The sequence below is a fragment of the Choloepus didactylus genome, chromosome 4 (assembly GCF_015220235.1).
Source record: "Choloepus didactylus isolate mChoDid1 chromosome 4, mChoDid1.pri, whole genome shotgun sequence".
In the NCBI taxonomy this organism is placed as follows: Eukaryota; Metazoa; Chordata; class Mammalia; order Pilosa; family Megalonychidae; genus Choloepus; species Choloepus didactylus.
In genome coordinates this window covers 128040866-128064422 of record NC_051310.1, presented here as the reverse complement: position 1 = coordinate 128064422, position 23557 = coordinate 128040866, and the positions used below count along the sequence as shown (strand labels likewise).

Here is a 23557-nt window from a genome sequence, read left to right as displayed (position 1 = left end):
CTGCAATGAGCAGTGGCTTAGCCAAGCAGAGTCATTACTGGTCAAATAAGTCCTGTATTTTTAAATAATGGAGAAAAAGTTAACACTAAACACCTTGAATCTAACCCAAAGATTAATATTTGGACATCTACTCTTCGTGTACCAGTTTCTGCAAGAGATAAAAATAACAGTAAATATGGCATTGAATTTGGCATATAAGTTTCATGGGAAAAATTCCAAAAGATGGACCCATTTCTTTTTCTTTTGAGCAAAATTACGTACATTCACGAAATAGCTTATTCAGCTTAATATGTAACTTAGTTAATGAATATTGTTAAGTCTTTTTGATAACTCTGGCGTGATTTTATCTTGCAAAGAAAATCCAACCACAGCCTGATTTCCCCATGCACAGTATTTCCACGGCTATGTCTATTAGAAGAAAGAAAAGTTCACTATTCCTCTAGGACAGCAAGGCATGCTTACCACAATATGTATAAATAAGTTTGGAATCAATAAAACGGACTCTGAGATTGTGGAGCACAGCAGGCTCATGAAGATAGCTGAGGGCCGTGAGGTCATTTTCACCCACAAGTATATCAGGGTTTCGTAAGTGAGGCAACTCCTTGGTCTTTGGATCTAGACGGTATTCCAAATCCTGAAAATGCACAAGATATAGCATCTGGATAAATCATAGCAATGAAAGCAAGACAGTCTATTCATTTTGATTATTTCCTATTCCTGATTCGCTTCTCAGCTATTTAACACTTTTTTTTTTCCTGGCATCTTCCAATACCACAGACAATTTGTAGAAACGGCAAACAATAAGGAAAATTTTCTTTTTGCTAGATGTATTAAATTATATTAATTTTTGCTAATGTAGTTTGACATGTGATGGCTAGACTGCTTCCTAATCTAGTTACTCAACCAGGGTTTTTAAAACTGTAGATAAATGAGCTTTTCTTCTCTCTTCACCTATGATAAATGAGAAGCAGTATAACAGAGTGGTCAAGAACTTGGCTGTAGGGAAAGATAAACTTGGGTTTAAATCCTGACACTTGCACATATTCTCATGTGGCCTTGGTACATTATTCAACCTAAATTCCTCATCTGTAAAACAGGCATAATAGAAACAGCTCCCAGCATTTTGGTAAAAATTAAATGATGATACTGTGAACAGTTGATTATGGTACTGTGAACAGATGATTGTACACTATGGATGACTGCATGGTACATGAATACACCTTAATAAAACTGAATTTAAAAAACAAACAAACAAAAAAACACAGACAAAAAAGTAAATGAATAATAGGGAGGGATGGGGGGATGGGATGCTTTGGGTGTTCTTTTTTACTTTAACTTTTATTCTTATTCTTTTTTGTGTGTGATAATGAAAATGTTCAAAAATTGTGGGGATGAAATGCAAAACTATATAAGGGTACTGTGAACAACTGATTGTACACATGGATGATTGTATGGTTTGTGAATACATCTCAATAAAATTGAATTATTAAGAAAAAATTAAATGAGGCAATGCTTGCCATGTGGTAAGTGTCTGGGAATTCCTAAATCCCAAGATATTCAATAATCTTCCTGAAATTATGTGAAATATTTTATGTGCTTCTGTATGTGTGTACACATGTGCATATATGTGTACTTTTTTTGAAAAGGCAGTCTATGGTTTTCTTTAGATTATTGAGGTGCCTGTCCCCAAAAAGATAATAAGTACTATTCACTTCAAGGCCATGAGAATAAGACTTTACGGCAAAAGCCAACCACTGAAACTGGCATTCAACTATGTATTAAAGGCAACTAACATGACAGGAGGGAAAAAAAAAAAATTTTAATTACAGGGAGGAACGGGCTGATTGAGTAAAAAAAAAAAAAAAAGCCACTTTTGTTAACACTGAAGAGACATACAAAGTTAAATATTCAAATCAAGTTGGAATGGATAATGCTAAAGAAGAGAAACTTTTAGAATCTGCCCCTCAGCCCCTCTTTCTGCCTGTTTACCAGGGTCTAATGTCCTTTCCCAAGGCTGAATGGTCCTTGCATTGGCACCTTCAATACACAAACGTCTGTTCCCTTGCTTTCTTCAGCATATGCCTCAAATTCCCCTCCCTATATTCTTTTCTGCTCATCTACAATGTTTATACCCCAAAGACATGAGACTATAGGTTATATCTGACCAACAGTGAGTTCCAGGGAATGTGGAATCTTTAGAAATGCCCAGAATCTTCTTGGCTTAACTGAGTAATGCTGTTCTTCACGGGGTGTTAGCAAGACAACTTCTGAAGGGCAACTCAGAAGTTTCCCCTCTTAAAGTGTTCATGAAAGGATAGCGATGTTTTGGGGTGACTGTGGGAAGGGTTTGGAATTGGGACAATATTAGAGAAGATACTATAACGTGGGTAGAGAATCATCTATAACTTCTTTAAGAAAATTTCCTTCTTGGAATCAGGCTTGAAATAGATATAACATGTTCTTGGAATCACTAAATAAAAGTATTCTTCCATAATTACAAAAGCCATGTCATTTTCTGTCTTCTCTGTTTTTCCTGAGACCCTAAGAGACTATAGCCCTAAAAAGGGAAGAATCCTGGGATAGGTGGTAGATATTATAATGTCTAATCTTGCTTGTTTCATGACCCTAGATTTGTCTCTACTGAACGCATACATCATTCTATTCATGGATTTTTAAAAATTAAGAATTAATAAATTTAAGCACAAAGACTGTACTACAGTTAGCAAATTTGTTCTTACAGGGGGATTGATTAGCAATTCTGCAATTATTTTACATGGACAACAAATAAGGAAATAAATTATAGATAATGAAAGTCAGGGAAAAGACTCAAAGGTATCAGTATTGAATTCATGGTTATAATTAAAAATATATGTACCAGATAGAGAAATAAATTTAAATGTGTATATACATAGATTAGTATGAAAAATATATATGTGTGTGTGTGTGTGTGTGTGTGTGTGTATCCTAGCTCTTATTTGCTTAGAGGGCGTAAAAGCAGTGACATCTCAACAGCAATGAGCTCACTTTGAGTCTAGATCTTGGATGTTAAATACCATTCTCCAAAAAAAGGAATCAAGGCTGGGGCAGGGAAAATACAAAGTAAGCCTGGAACATCTTGTATTAGAAAGTAAGGAAGTGCTCATAAAAAACAGGATGGGGCATGTTGAAAAGACAAAGGAACTGGCCTGAGACAGCTCTCAGAGGTCAAAGCTGGGACGATTTGAGTGACAACGTAATGACAAATGATTGAATGAATAAATGGGGGAGAAGGGATAACTCTTCCTTATAGAAGAATTCCAATTAATAAAAGTAGAAGGAATGAAGAATATAAAAAATCACAAGAAGAATACCACAGTAATAATTACTGCAGGCAATATCTACTGACGGATGCTAAAATTAGTGGGCAACTACCTCCTACGTGGGACCTCAGTCCCAGGGGTGTAAGTCTCCTGGGCAATGCAGGATATGACTCCCGGGGATGAATCTGGACCTGGCATTGTGGGACTGAGAACATCTTCTTGACTAAAAGGGGGTTGTAAATTAAACAAAATAGAGTTTCACTGGCTGAGAGATTTCAAATGAAGTTGAGAGGTCTCTCTAGTGGACATTCTTACACACTATATAGATAACACTTTTTAGGTTTTCATGTTTTGGAATAGCTAGAAGTAAATACCTGAAACTATCAACATCCAACCCAGTTGCCTTGACTCTTGAAGACGATTGTATAGCAATGTAGCTTACAAGGGGTGACAGTGTGATTGTGAAAGCCTTGTGGCTCACACTCCCTTTATCCAGTGTATGGATGGATGAGTAGAAAACTAGGGACAAAAACTAAATGAAAAATAGGGTGGGACGGAGGGGATGATTTGGATATTCCTTTTTACTTTTATTTTTTATTCTTATTCTTTCTGGTGTAAGGAAAATGTTCAAAAGTAGATTGGGGTGATGAAAGCACAACTATATGATGGTACTGTGAACAGTTGATTGTACACCATGGATGACTGTATGGTATGTGAATATATCTCAATAAAACTGAATTTAATTATTAAAAAAAAATTAGTGGACAAAAGTTTAAGGAGGAACAGGATATTTGCATAGCCTCAAAGTATCTCCCCCCAAATATTCATTAATTATAAAGGGAAAACACAGCAGCTTTATAGTGGATCAACCTGGCAGACACCACCTTAACCAAGTGATCAAGGTTAATATCACCAGTGATACAACATGCCAATATCGTGAACTCCCTGATATAATGCACTGAGAATACTCGATGGTATTCCTCCCCAAAAGCCATAATTTTAATCAATCATGAGAAAATATCACATAAGCCCAAACAGAGGGGCATTCTACAGAAATCTGACCATTACTCATGTGCCAAGGTCATGAATAACAAGGAAAGATTTAGCATGAATACCAATCTGTTTCCCCAGCCTCTTGCCTGTCTTGTACTCTCACTTCACACCCCAATAATGTTGAACTCATGTAGTTCCCTCAAACACACTTGTCTGTGCATGCCTCCCCGCCTTTGCATGTGCTTTTTTGGATCCCTGAAATGCAGTCCTCCTTCTCTGTTCATTCTTTAGACATGCTTCTCTGACCCCTCACCTTTACCACCCCCTTTCACCAAATTACTCACTCTCTCTTCTGTTCTACTTTTGTTCCTTGTTTATATTTTTATTATACCCTATGCCATACTATTTGCAAGTATGTCTCTCTTACCTGACAATGATGTCAGAGATCTTACCCACTGCCAGCTCTTAACATGGTACATAGATGTACTCTACACGTTTGTTGAATTAGACCACATACATTCCTAAATCTCATTCCAGTCAACTTATATTCACTGTTTCCAGAATACATTCCAATCCTCATAGCACCTACCTCTTTCTCTTTGCCAATCCAAATTCTATCTACCTTGTAAGACTCAGTCAAAATCCTTCCTTCCCCTTGAAGATTTGCTTGACAAAGCAGTCCATGTTATTTCCCTCTATTGTGTTCCTAAAGTCCAATAGAATATAGCAGAGTCATTATAAGCACAGACTATGAAGGTAAATTTCCTGGCTTCAACTTCCAGCTTCATCTTTTAATACCTGTATTACCCTGAGTAAGTCACTTAACCTTTCTGAGCCTCAATTTCCTTGTCTGTAAGGTGGGGGATAATGGCAGCTCTGCTTCATAGGGTCGTTTTGTGAGGACTAAAGGATTTATAACACAAGGCACATAGAAGTATGCCTAGTACATAGCAAGTGCTCAATACATGTTAACTATCAGGACAGTGTTACTCATTTGATAGGTAAACATATACTGCCTTTCATACTGTGATGTTAAACTACACTTTATCTCCTATGTAGTTTCCGGGGCAAGACTATAAGTTCCGTAAATTAACGTCACAAAGGTTTGTTGTTGTGGTTGATGTTGTTTAACTTTTATTTTGAAATAATTTCAAACTAACAGGATAGTTACAAAAACAGTACAAACCCCATACAGAGAACTTCAACACACTCCTTCACCTCCAAACACCCAGATCCACCAATTCTAACATTTTGCTGTGGTGTTCTATCATCGATTACCTATGAATACATTTTGTGAACACAAGGTGTAGGCTGCATACATCTTGCTCCTTGAACTCTGCCATGAATATTTCCTAAGAACAAGGATATTCATTTACCTAAGGACATTAAGGCAATTATAAAGTTCAAGAAATTTAACATTAATATAAAGCTTATAGTCTATATTTCAGTATTTTCTTATGTCCCAATAATGTCCCTTTGAGCTGATTCTACTGCCTTGCTAGATTCCATCAAGGATCATGTATTGTGTTTGTCATTTAGTTATCATTTAATTGTCTTTACTTGCTCATCCTTTCTTTAAATTGTAGAAACATATGTACAATATTAACTTTTCCATCCCAACCACTCCAAAGCATACCATTCAATGAGATTAATCACATTCACAAGATGGTGGTACCCTCACCACATTCCATTACTAAAATGTTCCTATTTCCCCAAACAGAAATCCTATACCCATTATGCATTAACTCCCCATTGCCCCTGCCCCCCACCCCTGGAAACCTGTACTCTAATGTCTGTCTCTGTGAGCTTGCATATCTTTGATATTTTCTTTGTAGTTAACCACGGGGCTTAAATTTAACATTCTAAATCTATACTAATTTTATTTGTTTTGATACCCACTTAATTTTAATAGCATACACAAACTATGTTCCTATACCCCTCCTTATGTTCCTATATCCCTCCATTCCCCCATCTTTTATGTAGTCACAAACTACATGTTTATATATTATGAGTCCAAACTCACTGATTCTTCATTACATTGTATGCATACGCCTATTAGATCCTGTAGGAAGCAAAAACTAGAACTATAAACCAAAAGCACAATAGTACTGGTATTTATATTTACCTATGTTATTACCCTCATTGGAGATCTTTATTTTTTAAGTGGCTTTGATCTACTGTCTATTGTCCTTTCCTTTCAAGTTGCAGAACTCTCTTTAGTGTCTCTTGTAGGGCTGGTCTAGTGGTGACAAACTCCCTTAGCTTTTGTTTATCTGGGAACGTCTTCATTTCTCCCACCTTTTTGAAAGACAGTTTTGCCAGATGCTGAATTCTTGGTTGGCAATTTTTTCTTTCAGCACTTTAAATATGTCATCCCTCTGCCTTCTTGCCTCCATGGCTTCCGATAAGAAATCAGCACTTAATCTTACTGAGGCTCCCTTGTACATGACATGATGCTTTTCTCCTTCAGCTTTCAGAATTCTTTCAATGGCATTAGAAAGTTTCATTGCAATATGCCATGGTATGGGTCTATTTGGGTTTATCCTGCTTGAAGTTCATAGAGCATCTTGGACGTGCATATTCATGTCTTCTATTAAATTTGGGGAGTTTTCAGTTTTCCCTTTCTCTCTTTCTTCTCCTCTGGGACTCCCATAATGCATATATTGGTATACTTGGTGTTGGCCTAGAAGTTCCTTAGGCTCTATTTACTTTTCTTCATTCTTTCTTCTTTCTGCTCTGCAGATTGAATGAGTTCAATCTTCTTATCTTCAAGTTTTCTGATTCCTTCTTCTGCCAGCTCCAATCTGCTGTTGAACCCCTCCGAGGAATTTTTAATTTCCACTGTTATGGTTGTTACAGTTTGCTAAAGCTGCCATTATGCAAAGTACCAGAAATGGATTGGCTTTTATAAAGGGGATTTATCAGGTTACAAATTTACAGTTCTAAGGCCATACAAGTGTTCAAATTAAGGCATCAACAATAGGATACCTTCACTGAAGAAAGGCTGATGGTGTCTGGAACACCTCTGTCAGCTGGGAAGGCACATGGCTGGCATCTGCTGGTCCTTTGCTCTCAGGTTGCATTTCTAAACGGCTTTCTCCACAATGTCTTTGGGCTTCTGTCTCTGTTAGCTTCTCTCAGCTCTCTGCTTGGTTCTCCTGGGGTGTTTCTCTCTAAGCATCTGGGAGTCTCAGTTTCTCTGGGGCAAACTCTGGGCTTCATCTCTTAGTTCAGCATCTCCAAGTGTTCTTCTGTCTGCATCTCCCAGCGTCTGCAGGCGTCTGGGTCTGTGTCAGCTCTTAGCTTCTCCCAGGGGCAGACTCTGGCTTCTTTCCAAAATGTCTCTCTCAGCTTCTCTCTAAAATATTGCTCTCAACTTCTCTGTAAAGGACTCTACTGATCTAATTAAGAATCCCTGAATGGGCAGGGTAACACCTCCATGGAAATAATGCAATCAAAGGTCTCACCTACAGTTGAGTGTGTCACATCTCCATGAAAATAACCTAATCAAAAGTCCCACCCTAATCAACAGACTAATAAGTCTGCCCCCATAAGATTGCATTAAAGAACATGGCTTTTCTGGGGGACATAATATATAAAAACTGGCACCATGGTCTTCAATTCTGCTTGGTTCCTTTTCATAATTTCCTTCTCTCTACTGACAGTCTCTTCTGGCTATCATTTTCCTGATTTCCTTTAGTTCTTTGTCCATGTTTTCTCTTGGCTCTTTGAGCATATTTAGTACCATATTTTAAAAATATTTGCCTGGTATATACTAGGACTGGTCTTTCTCATTGAAAGTTTCTAATGCTTTAAACTTCTCCTTTGCCTGGGTCATCACTCCCTATTTCCTTTTACATTTTGTAATCTTTTGTTGAAATCTGGACATTTTGGTATTTTAATGTGTTATTGCTGGAATTTAGACTCTGAGGCTGTGGGAGCCCCTCGCCTGAGCAAAACAGGCCTGCAGAACTTGTCGTTGCACAGCAGTCTGCATGACCTGGGCAGCTGATATTTAATCTATCATCTTTGTAAACCAGTAGAGAGAAAATGGTAAATTAACCTTAAAATGTAACTTTAAAACATGAAACAGGAAGTAAGCAGGGAGTGAGAACTGGTGGTCTCACAAAGGAGCAAGATGTAAATGTAAAGTCTGGCACCCAGATTTAAATAAGCATTCATCTATGGTCCCCAGACCTCCTGCTATCAATTGTTAATAGTTTACTTCCTTTTTGACACTCTTGTAGTTATCTGTGGATCACCACCAACCCACCCTACCCCATGTCACAAGACTCCCACGCTTGTACACTTAGTAAGGAACGTCTTTGTGTCAGATCCTTATAACTGGCTTGTCCCCTTTAATCACATGCTCAACTTCCCTGCGAATGCGGTACCCGCCCGGCGTGAGAGAGCTGTTATGATCTCTACACCAACTTCCCACCCTGTTAGTAAGCCCTGAATAAAAGTTCGTGTATCAGAAAATGCCCAGTGTGTTCTTTGGCCTCTGAACTGGCAAAGCCCTCATGGGCCACAACAGAGACATCTGTTCCTTAAACTGTATCCAGCTAGTACAAAGACAGAGCTTTACTTGATTGCCAGGAGCTAACAACAACAAAAAGGAGGCGAAAAAGAAAACACCTTCCCAGTCTTTGCAGATTGACCTGGGCAAGTGCTCTCCTTCAGGGAAATAGCATCAGACCAAAGTATAGGGTCCTCCTGGTCCTTTCTGTGCATGCATCTTGTCTTTGGCATGTGTGTCTTGTCTTGGGCATGTGCATGTGGCCCCGGGAATTTCCCCATTTACATGGTTCCGAAAGTTCCCTCTTCCCTGGGAAACAGTTTCCTCACCATCCCAAGCACTGCACTGTATGTCCCACAGCTTGCATTCCCCTGCTCAAGACAGCACAACTTAACTGGTGTCCTATAACTCTCTGGACGAGAGTTCTGTAAGCTGCCTCCTACATGCAGGGCAAGTTCTGGATGGTGAGTCCCTCAGGCCACTACCACACAGATTTGGCCAGATGTTTTTGTTCCTAGTATGTGCACAAAGTTTACTCTGTTCCCTCCAGAACCAGGACCAAGGACCCACCAGGCATGAGGGCCACCTTTGCATCCGGTTGGTGAGGGATAGGGGAGGAGCTAGTCAGGGTGCCAAGAGATCCTACTGCTTTTAAGCAGTCTTTTTCTTGATTTGGCGCTCAACCTTTTACTGCAAGCCCTTAAACTGTTTCCTGAGTTTTGAAAAAGATGTTTCTGCCAGTTCTTGGTGGTTGTTCAAAGCTTCTATGGGGAGACAGAGCCCTGAAGAGTCTCACTCTGCCATCTTTACTGAAGCAGGACTTGACAATTACAAAGGTTTTTAAGAAAAAAGTATGATATTCCTGTCAAATTCAGTAGAGATTATAAAGAATGGAACTACGATGAGTTCATTCATGCAATGACTGCTGAGAGGTAACTGTAGACACACAACTTGTTTTAAGCTTTACTGGTCCCTAGCAAAATGCTTTACATATAACAGCTCTCAGTAAATATTTTTTAAATGATTTGCTTCTTGAAAATGTCAAATCTTAGACTGGCTCCTTAGATGAAATAATTTTAATGGTAGCCTAAACAAAATACTGTTAAATAGGCATATCTTTAGGAGATTAGATATAAATCTAATCCTAATCCTAATAAATTCATGGACCAAAATAATGGAGTTTTAAAGTATTTGCTATTTGCACTAACCCATGTCATTGGTAACTTTATTAGGATAAAAAATTGAGTTCACCATTTTTGTCACTTTAATAAGTAAAGGCATTAGATAAATTCAAAGTTTAACTTCTTGCTGAGGTCCAGCATTTCACAGTGTAAACTTACACTTTTGAACTCCTTCTACTTTATGCCAATAACAACAAATAAACGCAAATTCTTACCTTTCCTTCCTCGAGGTGAAGCAGAAGAACTTTATCTCCAGGCTTGTAATCTTTGATCAGCTCTGCTGACTTCCAAACTTCCTCTGGATCAGGTATCCAAACCCTGGCAAACTAGAAGACAAAAAGAAAAAAAAATTACACTAGCAAATAAATTACTTCACAAAGACATATAAAACATACAATGAATTAATTTGTAATTAAACAATTTATGAAAAAAATCTTGGCTAATGTGAAATTTAATTTTTAAATTAGTAGAAGAAAACTGTTTTAGCCCCAGTAGCACAATCAGGCCCAAATTATATAAAAAGTGTGAACTGAAGAAATAGCTACAACTACAGCTTGACTTTGCTTCATATGGTAAATGCTACCTGAAAATGCAATTGTAGGTAATTTTTCCATGGATCTGTTAGCAAACACAAATTTGAAGCTCTGATTTGGCTGTTCTGCCAGAGTTCCAGAAGCACAGTCATCTTTTTAAGGCAGGGTTTATAATCTGAATTTTTTATTGTGGCTTTCATCCTATGCTCTGTAAAGTCGTAGTGATTTCTCAGATATCCCTCAGGGGCCATCATGATGGGGAGAATAAATAAATATAAACTTGTGGCTTGGAGCCATGACTGTTTTACATACTGGATTGCTGGAAATTACTTTGAAGAAAAAAAACTGAAAAAGCACTGTTGTTTAATTTGTTGCTTCATTATTTTATAAATATGAGTGGAAAATGGTAAAAATCATATGCTTGCTCAGCACTAAGCTTGGCTCTCATAGTCTCAATTGCATAAAAGGAGCAAGGTAATCATCAGAAGTTTCTAAAGTGGTATATCTTTAGTCTGGACAATCTCTGCACTTAAATGGGATGATTATGTGGACAATTTTAAGGGTCAACATGCATGAATCCTTCAAACACTGCATCGAAAAGGTGTTTTATGATTGCTTGGACTACCCAGGGAGGGGAGTTCAAAACATAAACATGTGTACACTAGACCTTAAGACACATTTTCAGGAACAGATCACATATGAAAATAGGATATGTTAGATTCAGTTGTCAAAGGGAAGACTTGGGCCAGGCTGAACTTGGCCTCTGGTCTATACTTGTATCCTCAATTCCTATGAACTTACCTATAGATTTCACTTTTAATAATCATCAGGGTACTAACTTACTTGGAACTTGAAGCTTAAGGGACATTTGGATTTGGGTTTGTTACTTACGGTGCCACTTCCTGATCAATTGTGATAATGCAATGGATATTCTAAGTGCTGGGGCACTACGGAGTTCTGGAAGCTACAAATGTGTAACAAGGCCATTCCCAAGTAAAAGAGAAATTCATATGATCTAGTGATGGACTTAAAGATGGGAAAAAGAGAGTGACAAGAAACAGGTGAAGGAAAAAAGAGAGGAGAATCCAAGATTTAAGATAATTTATATCAGTATCATTTTATAAAATAAAGAACATTTTAACACTAAAAGAAGAGGAAAAATTACCATTACAATCACATCCAAAACCCTTATCATGGCCTTCAAGGGCCTTCATGATCTGTCTTCCTACCTCTACGCTGAGACCACACGGGCTTTACTTCAGTTCTTCAGGAACACAGGTTTGTTCATGTCTCCAGAGCCTTTCTTTGCATTTGCTATTCCCTCTGCCTGCAATGTGCTTCTTCCAGACCTTCCTATGTCTGCCCTCTTCTTGTGACTTAAATTTTAGCTTAAATGTAACCTCTCAGAGACCTACCCAGACCTTTCTGGCTAAAGTCACCCCCAACTACCACCACTACCACCTTTTCTCTATTTTATTTTCTTCAGAGCTCTGATTGCTATCTAAAATTACTTATTGTTGTGTTATTGTTTGTTCATTAGAAGATAAGCTCCATATGACTATCTTGTTCAACACTATGTCCACTGCCTACAACAATACCTGGCACACAGCTGATGCTTAAAATTAGTTCAAATAATGTTAGAATAAAAGGCATTTCCTTAAATTGAATAAAAGTAATACGGTGAAAAACACACATTGCTTTATTTTCTCTTATTATCACAGACTTATGAAAACTTTTTGTCTGAAGAGTTTGCAGAGAAAAGTGTGCTGAAATGGATTCTAATTCCAGGGCTACCGTATTGGCCTTGGCCTTTGTTTCAGACATTTGTAAAATGGGGATGTCACCAATGCTCATCTAGTCTGTCTCAAGGGGTTATACACACAGAGGCACTGTGAAAAGCATAAACCAATATATAAGCACAAGGTGGGATTGTTACTGAGTATGTTTTCCATAAGAAGTGATATCCAATTTTATACATCCAATATCTTACTGAAATTGTTTTACAACTACTTTTCCCCCTAAGAACTCAGTCCATAAAGTGTTCACATTGCTAAAATTTTCCTCATTCAATAAACACTTTTATGTACTAACTGCTCCCACTCTGATGTTCACTTTATAAAGCCAGTTTGTAACTGTCTCTGAAAGGATTTACTGATTCCAGGAAAGATACGTAATATATGAGATTCAAAATCATGAAGTGACCTCCTACCCTAACAGATGAAAACACAAAAAACCAAAACGGTTCCACATGAGTATGCGGAAAGTATGCCTGACCTACACCTAAACATGAGGAGGCTTCAAACTAAATCTAGATGGAAGTGACTTTGTGTTCTGTGTCAGTATTTCCACAGGTATTTTGGAAACAGCAAATAAGTAGGCAATTTGCCAAAGGCTAGATTTCTAAGAACTAGGTGTTAACAGCACTTACAGATAAGTGGAATGAGACTAGGGGTCTCACTGCCCACCAGAGTTGAGATATATAAACACCAAACATGACCCTGATAACCACTTCCCTTCTATCTTAGCTCTGTCTCTTGGGAAAGTATCTAAGGAGAAATAGGTCAGAACCAGTCTATTATTACCATTGTCTTTTTTTGTGTGTGTATATGTGTTTTTCCATTTTAATCTATGCAATCAGAGACTTTGCAGAGACAACTACACCAGAACTGGGTCAGTCTGGGGAGTATATACACCTTAGCTGACATGAGGGGGCTCTCAATCTGACGATGCTCCTTCCTACTGCCTCTGTAACTCCCAACCCTACCTCCTACTTTTCCCAGTCCCCAGTGCAAATACGCACAGCAGTCCTGAAGAATAGGACTAAATCAGTCACACCTAGAGTGAAGACTGTGGAAGGCACAAAGTCAAGACCCCAATATCACATGGGAAACCTAGAAATGGGAGACGGCAGTAAGAGTCAGGCAGGTATCAGGGACAGAAAGTGGCTGTGCTCTTAAAGATGAAGGAGGCCAAATGGAAGAGCAGAGGCAGACACATGTTGGCTAAGCCTGCTAAGGGGCTTCATGGTGAAACAGAAGCTTTTAGCAAAAGATAACCACTGCCAAAGTGAATCAGACTGGACACAACCCTTAGCAGGGGTAAAGGAGGAACCAACCTGAAGTAACTCAACTCTATCAAGAGTACTAATAGGAGGCGGGGCAAGATGGCAGACTGGTGAGCTGTATGTTTTAGTTACTCCTCCAGGAAAGTAGGTAGAAAGCCAGGAACTGCGTGGACTGGACACCACAGAGCAATCTGTCTTTGGGCATACTTCATACAACACTCATGAAAACGTGGAACTGCTGAGATCAGCGAAATCTGGAAGTTTTTGCGGCCAGGGGACCCGCGCCCCTCCCTGCCAGGCTCAGTCCCATGGGAGGAGGGGCTGTCAGCTCCGTGAAGAAGGGAGAACTGCAGTGGCTGCTCTTATCGGAAACTCATTCTACTGATCCAGACTCCAACCATAGATAGACTGAGACCAGACACCAGAGAATCTGAGAGCAGCCAGCCCAGCAAAGAGGAGACACGCATAGAAAAAAAAAAACAACATGAAAAACTCCAAAATAAAAGCAGAGGATTTTTGGAGTTCTGGTGAACACAGAAAGGGGAAGGGCGGAGCTCAGGCCCTAAGGCGCATATGCAAATCCCGAAGAAAAGCCGATCTCTCTGCCCTGTGGACCTTTCCCTAATGGCCCTGGCTGCTTTGTCTCTTAGCATTTCAATAACCCATTAGATCTCTGAGGAGGGCCCTTTTTTTTTTTTTTTTTTTTTTTTTTAATCCTTCTTTCTTTTTCTTAAACAATTGCTCTAAGAAGCCCAATACAGAAAGCTTCAAAGGCTTTCAATTTGGGCACGTCAAATCAAGAGCAGAACTAAGAGAGCTCTGAGACAAAAGGCAATAATTCAGTGGCTGAGAAAATTCACTAAACACCACAACTTCCCAAGAAAAGGGGGGTGTCCGCTCACAGCCACCATCCTGGTGGACAGGAAACACTCCTGCCCATCGCCAGCCCTATAGCCCAGAGCTGCCCCAGACAACCCAGTGTGACGGAAGTGCTTCAAATAACAGGCACACACCACAAAACTGGGCGTGGACATTAGCCTTCCCTGCAACCTCAGCTGATTGTCCCAGAGTTGGGAAGGTGGAGCAGTGTGAATTAACAAAGCCCCATTCAGCCATCATTTCAGCAGACTGGGAGCCTCCCTACACAGCCCAGCAGCCCAGAACTGCCCTGGGGGGACGGCACTCACCTGTGACATAGCACAGTCATCCCTCAACAGAGGACCCGGGGTGCACAGCCTGGAAGAGGGGCCAACTTGCAAGTCTCAGGAGCCATACGCCAATACCAAGGACTTGTGGGTCAGTGGCAGAGACAAACTGTGGCAGGACTGAACTGAAGGATTAGACTATTGCAGCAGCTTTAAAACTCTAGGATCACCAGGGAGATTTGATTGTTAGGGCCACCCCCCCTCCACGACTGCCCAGAAACGCCCCACATACAGGGCAGGCAACACCAACTACACACGCAAGCTTGGTACACCAATTGGGCCCCACAAGACTCACTCCCCCACTCACCAAAAAGGCTAAGCAGGGGAGAACTGGCTTGTGGAGAACAGGTGGCTCGTGGTCGCCACCCGCTGGTTAGTTAGAGAAAGTGTACTCCATGAAGCTGTAGATCTGATAAATTAGAGATAAGGACTTCAATAGGTCTACAAACCCTAAAAGAACCCTATCAAGTTCAGCAAATGCCACGAGGCCAAAAACAACAGAAAATTATAAAGCATATGAAAAAACCAGACAATATGGATAACCCAAGCCCAAGAACCCAAATCAAAAAACCAGAAGAGACACAGCACCTAGAGCAGCTACTCAAAGAACTAAAGATGAACAATGAGACCATAGTACGGGATATAAAGGAAATCAAGAAGACTCTAGAAGAGCATAAAGAAGACATTGCAAGACTAAATAAAAAAATGGATGATCTTATGGAAATTAAAGAAACTGTTGACCAAATTAAAAAGATTCTGGACACTCATAGTACAAGACTAGAGGAAGTTGAACAACGAATCAGTGACCTGGAAGATGACAGAATGGAAAATGAAAGCATAAAAGAAAGAATGGGGAAAAAAATTGAAAAAATCGAAATGGACCTCAGGGATATGATAGATAATATGAAACGTCCAAATATAAGACTTATTGGTGTCCCAGTAGGGGAAGAAAAGGGTAAAGGTCTAGGAAGAGTATTCAAAGAAATTGTTGGGGAAAACTTCCCAAATCTTCTAAACAACATAAATACACAAATCATAAATGCTCAGCGAACCCCAAATAGAATAAATCCAAATAAACTCACTCCGAGACATATACTGATCACACTGTCAAACACAGAAGAGAAGGAGCAAGTTCTGAAAGCAGCAAGAGAAAAGCAGTTCACCACATACAAAGGAAACAGCATAAGACTAAGTAATGACTACTCAGCAGCCACCATGGAGGCAAGAAGGCAGTAGCACGATATATTTAAAATTCTGAGTAAGAAAAATTTCCAGCCAAGAATACTTTATCCAGCAAAGCTCTCCTTCAAATTTGAGGGAGAGCTTAAATTTTTCACAGACAAACAAATGCTGAGAGAATTTGCTAACAAGAGACCTGCCCTACTGGAGATACTAAAGGGAGCCCTACAGACAGAGAAACAAAGACAGGACAGAGAGACTTGGAGAAAGGTTCAGTACTAAAGAGGTTCGGCATGGGTACAATAAAGGATATTAATAGAGAGAGGGGAAAAATATGGCAAACATAAACCAAAGGATAAGATGGCCGATTCAAGAAATGCCTTCACGGTTATAACGTTGAATGTAAATGGATTAAACTCCCCAATTAAAAGATATAGATTCGCAGAATGGATCAAAAAAAATGAACCATCAATATGTTGCATACAAGAGACTCATCTTAGACACAGGGACACAAAGAAACTGAAAGTGAAAGGATGGAAAAAAATATTTCATGCAAGCTACAGCCAAAAGAAAGCAGGTGTAGCAATATTAATCTCAGATAAAATAGACTTCAAATGCAGGGATGTTTTGAGAGACAAAGAAGGCCACTACGTACTAATAAAAGGGGCAATTCAGCAAGAAGAAATAACAATTGTAAATGTCTATGCACCCAACCAAGGTGCCACAAAATACATGAGAGAAACACTGGCAAAACTAAAGGAAGCAATTGATGTTTCCACAATAATTGTGGGAGACTTCAACACATCACTCTCTCCTATAGATAGATCAACCAGACAGAAGACCAATAAGGAAACTGAAAACCTAAACAATCTGATAAATGAATTAGATTTAACAGACATATACAGGACATTACATCCCAAATCACCAGGATACACATACTTTTCTAGTGCTCACGGAACTTTCTCCAGAATAGATCATATGCTGGGACATAAAACAAGCCTCAATAAATTTAAAAAGATTGAAATTATTCAAAGCACATTCTCTGACCACAATGGAATACAATTAGAAGTCAATAACCATCAGAGACTTAGAAAATTCACAAATACCTGGAGGTTAAACAACACACTCCTAAACAATCAGTGGGTTATAGAAGAAATAGCAAGAGAAATTGCTAAATATATAGAGACGAATGAAAATGAGAACACAACATACCAAAACCTATGGGATGCAGCAAAAGCAGTGCTAAGGGGGAAATTTATAGCACTAAACGCATATATTAAAAAGGAAGAAAGAGCCAAAATCAAAGAACTAATGGATCAACTGAAGAAGCTAGAAATTGAACAGCAAACCAATCCTAAACCAAGTACAAGAAAAGAAATAACAAGGATTAAAGCAGAAATAAATGACATAGAGAACAAAAAAACAATAGAGAGGATAAATATCACCAAAAGTTGGTTCTTTGAGAAGATCAACAAGATTGACAAGCCCCTAGCTAGACTGACAAAATCAAAAAGAGAGAAGACCAATATAAACAAAATAATGAATGAAAAAGGTGACATAACTGCAGATCCTGAAGAAATTAAAAAAATTATAAGAGGATACTATGAACAACTGTATGGCAACAAACTGGATAATGTAGGGGAAATGGACAATTTCCTGGAAACATATGAACAACCTAGACTGACCAGAGAAGAAACAGAAGACCTCAACCAACCCATCACAAGCAAAGAGATCCAATCAGTCATCAAAAATCTTCCCACAAATAAATGCCCAGGGCCAGATGGCTTCACAGGGGAATTCTACCAAACTTTCCAGAAAGAACTGACACCAATCTTACTCAAACTCTTTCAAAACATTGAAGAAAAGGGAACACTACATAACTCATTTTATGAAGCTAACATCAATCTAATACCAAAACCAGGCAAAGATGCTACAAAAAAGGAAAACTACCGGCCAATCTCCCTAATGAATATAGATGCAAAAATCCTCAACAAAATACTTGCAAATCGAATCCAAAGACACATTAAAAATATCATACACCATGACCAAGTGGGGTTCATTCCAGGCATGCAAGGATGGTTCAACATAAGAAAAACAATCAATGTATTACAACACATTAAAAACTCGAAAGGGAAAAATCAATTGATCATCTCAATAGATGCTGAAAAAGCATTTGACAAAATCCAACATCCCTTTTTGATAAAAACACTTCAAAAGGTAGGAATTGAAGGAAACTTCCTCAACATGATAAAGAGCATATATGAAAAACCCACAGCCAGCATAGTACTCAATGGTGAGAGACTGAAAGCCTTCCCTCTAAGATCAGGAACAAGACAAGGATGCCCGCTGTCACCACTGTTATTCAACATTGTGCTGGAAGTGCTAGCCAGGGCAATCCGGCAAGACAAAGAAATAAAAGGCATCCAAATTGGAAAAGAAGAAGTAAAACTGTCATTGTTTGCAGATGATATGATCTTATGTCTAGAAAACCCTGAGAAATCAACGATACACCTACTAGAGCTAATAAACAAATTTAGCAAAGTAGTGGGATACAAGATTAATGCACATAAATCAGTAATGTTTCTATATGCTGGAAATGAACAAACTGAAGAGACACTCAAGAAAAAGATACCATTTTCAATAGCAACTAAAAAAATCAAGTACTAGGAATAAACTTAACCAAAGATGTAAAAGACCTATACAAAGAAAACTACATAACTCTACTAAAAGAAATAGAAGGGGACCTTAAAAGATGGAAAAATATTCCATGTTCATGGATAGGAAGGCTAAATGTCATTAAGATGTCAATTCTACCCAAACTCATCTACAGATTCAATGCAATCCCAATCAAAATTCCAACAACCTACTTTGCAGACTTGGAAAAGCTAGTTATCAAATTTATTTGGAAAGGGAAGATGCCTCGAATTGCTAAAGACACTCTAAAAAAGAAAAACGAAGTGGGAGGACTTACACTCCCTGACTTTGAAGCTTATTATAAAGCCACAGTTGCCAAAACAGCATGGTACTGGCACAAAGATAGACATATAGATCAATGGAATCGAATTGAGAATTCAGAGATAGACCCTCAGATCTATGGCCGACTGATCTTTGATAAGGCCCCCAAAGTCACTGAACTGAGTCATAATGGTCTTTTCAATAAATGGGGCTGGGAGAGTTGGATATCCATATCCAAAAGAATGAAAGAGGACCCCTACCTCACCCCCTACACAAAAATTAACTCAAAATGGACCAAAGATCTCAATATAAAAGAAAGTACCATAAAACTCCTAGAAGATAATGTAGGAAAACATCTTCAAGACCTTGTATTAGGCGGCCACTTCCTAGACTTTACACCCAAAGCACAAGCAACAAAAGAGAAAATAGATAAATGGGAACTCCTCAAGCTTAGAAGTTTCTGCACCTCAAAGGAATTTCTCAAAAAGGTAAAGAGGCAGCCAACTCAATGGGAAAAAATTTTTGGAAACCATGTATCTGACAAAAGACTGATATCTTGCATATACAAAGAAATCCTACAACTCAATGACAATAGTACAGACAGCCCAATTATAAAATGGGCAAAAGATATGAAAAGACAGTTCTCTGAAGAGGAAATACAAATGGCCAAGAAACACATGAAAAAATATTCAGCTTCACTAGCTATTAGAGAGATGCAAATTAAAACCACAATGAGATACCATCTAACACCGGTTAGAATGGCTGCCATTAAACAAACAGGAAACTACAAATGCTGGAGGGGATGTGGAGAAATTGGAACTCTTATTCATTGTTGGTGGGACTGTATAATGGTTCAGCCACTCTGGAAGTCAGTCTGGCAGTTCCTTAGAAAACTAGATATAGAGCTACCATTCGATCCAGCGATTGCACTTCTCGGCATATACCCGGAAGATCGGAAAGCAGTGACACGAACAGATATCTGCACGCCAATGTTCATAGCAGCATTATTCACAATTGCCAAGAGATGGAAACAACCCAAATGTCCTTCAACAGATGAGTGGATAAATAAAATGTGGTATATACACACGATGGAATACTACGCGGCAGTAAGAAGGAACGATCTCGTGAAACATATGACAACATGGATGAACCTTGAAGACATAATGCTGAGTGAAATAAGCCAGGCACAAAAAGAGAAATATTATATGCTACCACTAATGTGAACTTTGAAAAATGTAAAACAAATGGTTTATAATGTAGAATGTAGGGGAACTAGCAGTAGAGAGCAATTAAGGAAGGGGGAACAATATTCCAAGAAGAACAGATAAGCTATTTAACGTTCTGGGGATGCCCAGGAATGAGTATGATCTGTTAATTTCTGATGGATATAGTAGGAACAAGTTCACAGAAAGGTTGCTATATTATGTAACTTTCTTGGGGTAAAGTAGGAACATGGTGGAAGTTAAGCAGTTATCTTAGGTTAGTCGTCTTTTTCTTACTCCCTTGTTATGGTCTCTTTGAAATGTTCTTTTATTGTATGTTTGTTTTCTTTTTAACTTTTTTTTCATACAGTTGATTTAAAAAAGAAGGGAAAGTTAAAAAAAAGAAAAAAAAGAAAAACAAGGAAAAAAAAAAAAGATGTAGTGCCCCTTGAGGAGCCTGTGGAGAATGCAGGGGTATTCGCCTACCCCACCTCGATGGTTGCTAACATGACCACAGACATAGCGGACTGATGGTTGGATGGGCTGAGCCCTCTACCATACGTTTTACCCTTGGGAAGACGGTTGCTGCAAAGGAGAGGCTAGGCCTCCCTATATTTGTGCCTAAGAGTCTCCTCCTGAATGCCTCTTTGTTGCTCAGATGTGGCCCTCTCTCTCTGGCTAAGCCAACTTGAAAGGTGAAATCACTGCCCTGCCCCCTACGTGGGATCAGACACCCAGGGGAGTGAATCTCCCTGGCAACGTGGAATATGACTCCCGGGGAGGAATGTAGACCCGGCATCGTGGGACGGAGAACATCTTCTTGACCAAAAGGGGGATGTGAAAGGAAATGAAATAAGCTTCAGTGACAGAGAAATTCCAAAACGAGCCGAGAGGTCACTCTGGTGGGCACTCTTACGCACACTTTAGACAACCCTTTTAGGTTCTAAAGAATTGGGGTAGCTGGTGGTAGATACCTGAAACTATCAAACTACAACCCAGAACCCATGAATCTCGAAGACAGTTGTATAAAAATGTAGCTTATGAGGGGTGACAATGGGATTGGGAAAGCCATAAGGACCACACTCCACTTTGTCTAGTTTATGGATGGATGAGTAGAAAAATAGGGGAAGGAAACAAACAGACAAAGGTACCCAGTGTTCTTTTTTACTTCAATTGCTCTTTTTCACTCTAATTATTATTCTTGTTATTTTTGTGTGTGTGCTAATGAAGGTGTCAGGGATTGATTTGGGTGATGAATGTACAACTATGTAATGGTACTGTAAACAATCAAAAGTACGATTTGTTTTGTATGACTGCGTGGTATGTGAATATATCTCAATAAAATGATGATTAAAAAAAAAAAAAAGAGTACTAATAAAGGGTCAGGCTTTCCTGCAACGCTCCCCATTCCCTCCTTACCACCCATACTACTTTAGTTTCAATCCCTTATTATCTTGTGTGAGTCCCTCAAATATATCACTCAGACCTTATTTAGTTTTTTATGGCTCTGCTACCACCCTACTAGACAGTACACTCCTTTAGCCATCTTTGAATCCCCTCTAAGGTTGGCCAAGTTCCTTGCCCACAGCTGGTGGGCAGTAAATATGTGTTGATTTTATTTAAGACAGAGTTATGGCAAAGGAAGGAAAAGAGATGGGAAAATCAGGGTGAAAGGTGGCAAAAGACAAACTTTACTGGCTTAGCTCAGGATTTCCCCTGGAGTCCCACCAATGATTAGGGCCCAAAGCAGAAGGTGGGGTATGAGTCAGAGTCATTGCCTATGAGTAGGCAAAGAGTAAACATTGATGTGGGAACTGGTAGCAGAAGAAAAAACAAGGGTTTGGGATCCGAGGTTGATGTGACTAAAGACAAAAATAAAAACAAAACCTTTGGATAGGAAGAAAAGAAAAAATGGCTTAAAGTGTAAACACACATCAGAGAAGATCTGTGACAATTCAGAGGGCCACCTGATTAGAAATTTAGAGCAAGGACAAAATGGGGATTGGCTAAATTTTATAGTAAGAGTTAAAATATGAAAAAATTACGCCAGCACAGATTTAAGTTGCATGATAGCATACAAGGAAAATAAAAACCATCTGTCCTTCAACAGTACAATTTAGTGAGGCCTGCTTGGCAGTGATGAGGCAATTTTGACAGCATCTAATAGAACATTGCAAAGGCAGTTTCAAGGGGAATGCTTGCATTGGTACTTGCCAGAGAGGGGCATCAAACAGTGCTGGTTCAGCCCAGTGTTGCCCTCCTGCATTCTCAGTGATTACACCTGTCTCTGCATGCTTAAGAAGTCACCAGTCATGCTTCTTTTTGTATTTCACCGCAGTGACAATACTCAAGAGGTCCTCCATTAATGATTAATGCAGATGACTCACTGAAAATTTTGCTAACTTGCATTTTGTCAGTCAGAGTAACTCTGAGGTGTGGACACCATGAATAATTATTTCTGATGCCTCAGATACTCTGGGATCAAAACTGACAACACTAAAGAGTAAATGACCAGCCCCAGAATCCCACGTGATTCTCACTTCTCCCTCCAAATTCCTACAATATGCTATTTGCATTTCATAGAGCACATGCACAGATCTTTCCTAGCTCCCCTATTAAATCATAAGCAGCTTGGCCACAGGGAGTATGTCTTGGTTAGTTTTTGATATCCCATTGTGAATGTCTGCAAAAATAAATGCTTTATGTGACAATTCAAACAAGCCTATTTTACAAACTAAGTGTCCCTTCAAGACTACAAACTGAAGCACAAGAGAAATCCTGAGTCATCATTAATGCCCCCTCTCCCAACCCTGATACTAACATTGGTATTCCATATGGTTACTAGGTAATTCACAGAACCTTTATGGCATATTTTTGACGTAAAAAATTCAGTAACTACTACTCTAAACGCACATAATGGACTTTCCACATTAAAAAGGGAAAAATTACTAAAGAAATTAGGAAATCTACAAAATTTTCTTTTTTAATATTGTATATTTTATTTTTGCAAATTTATTAAGTGTCATACATGAGAATATATATACAAATATATATGTGTATATATCTGCACACAGTAAATATTCGTTGAATAAAAGAATGATATAACGAACCCCATATACCACCACTTTGTTTCAGTAATAGAACTACTACTACTGAAACTACTCAATAGAATATGGGTCTTAAGTCATTTTTCTCTATTTTTACTCATTTACAGTCATACCAAACTATGGGTTTGCTGTACCCTAAACAAGCCATGTTCTCATACTCCTATGTTTTAGCTATTTCCTTTCTCTAGAACACTATCCCTCCCATTTTCAGCCAGCAGGCTCCTATTCATCCTTCACATCTCTGTTAACATACAATCTACTCTTAAGAAACCTTTTCTGATATCTTGTCATCATTTGGGACTCCATTCTCAATGTCCCCA

The 23557-nt window shown here is 38.9% G+C and overlaps 1 protein-coding gene across 9 annotated transcripts in view; it reads right to left on the bottom strand.

The window, feature by feature from the left end:
* Window positions 1-23557, bottom strand: part of MYO5A (myosin VA) — a 263746-nt gene that overhangs the window by 170546 nt on the left and 69643 nt on the right. For all 9 annotated transcript variants that reach the window (XM_037833939.1, XM_037833940.1, XM_037833944.1 and 6 more), the window contains exons 2-3: window positions 10208-10318; window positions 463-634 (exon numbers count right to left, since the gene is read on the bottom strand). In XM_037833939.1, coding sequence (XP_037689867.1) covers window positions 463-634; window positions 10208-10318 — 283 coding nt within the window. The remainder of the gene's footprint in view (window positions 1-462; window positions 635-10207; window positions 10319-23557) is intronic.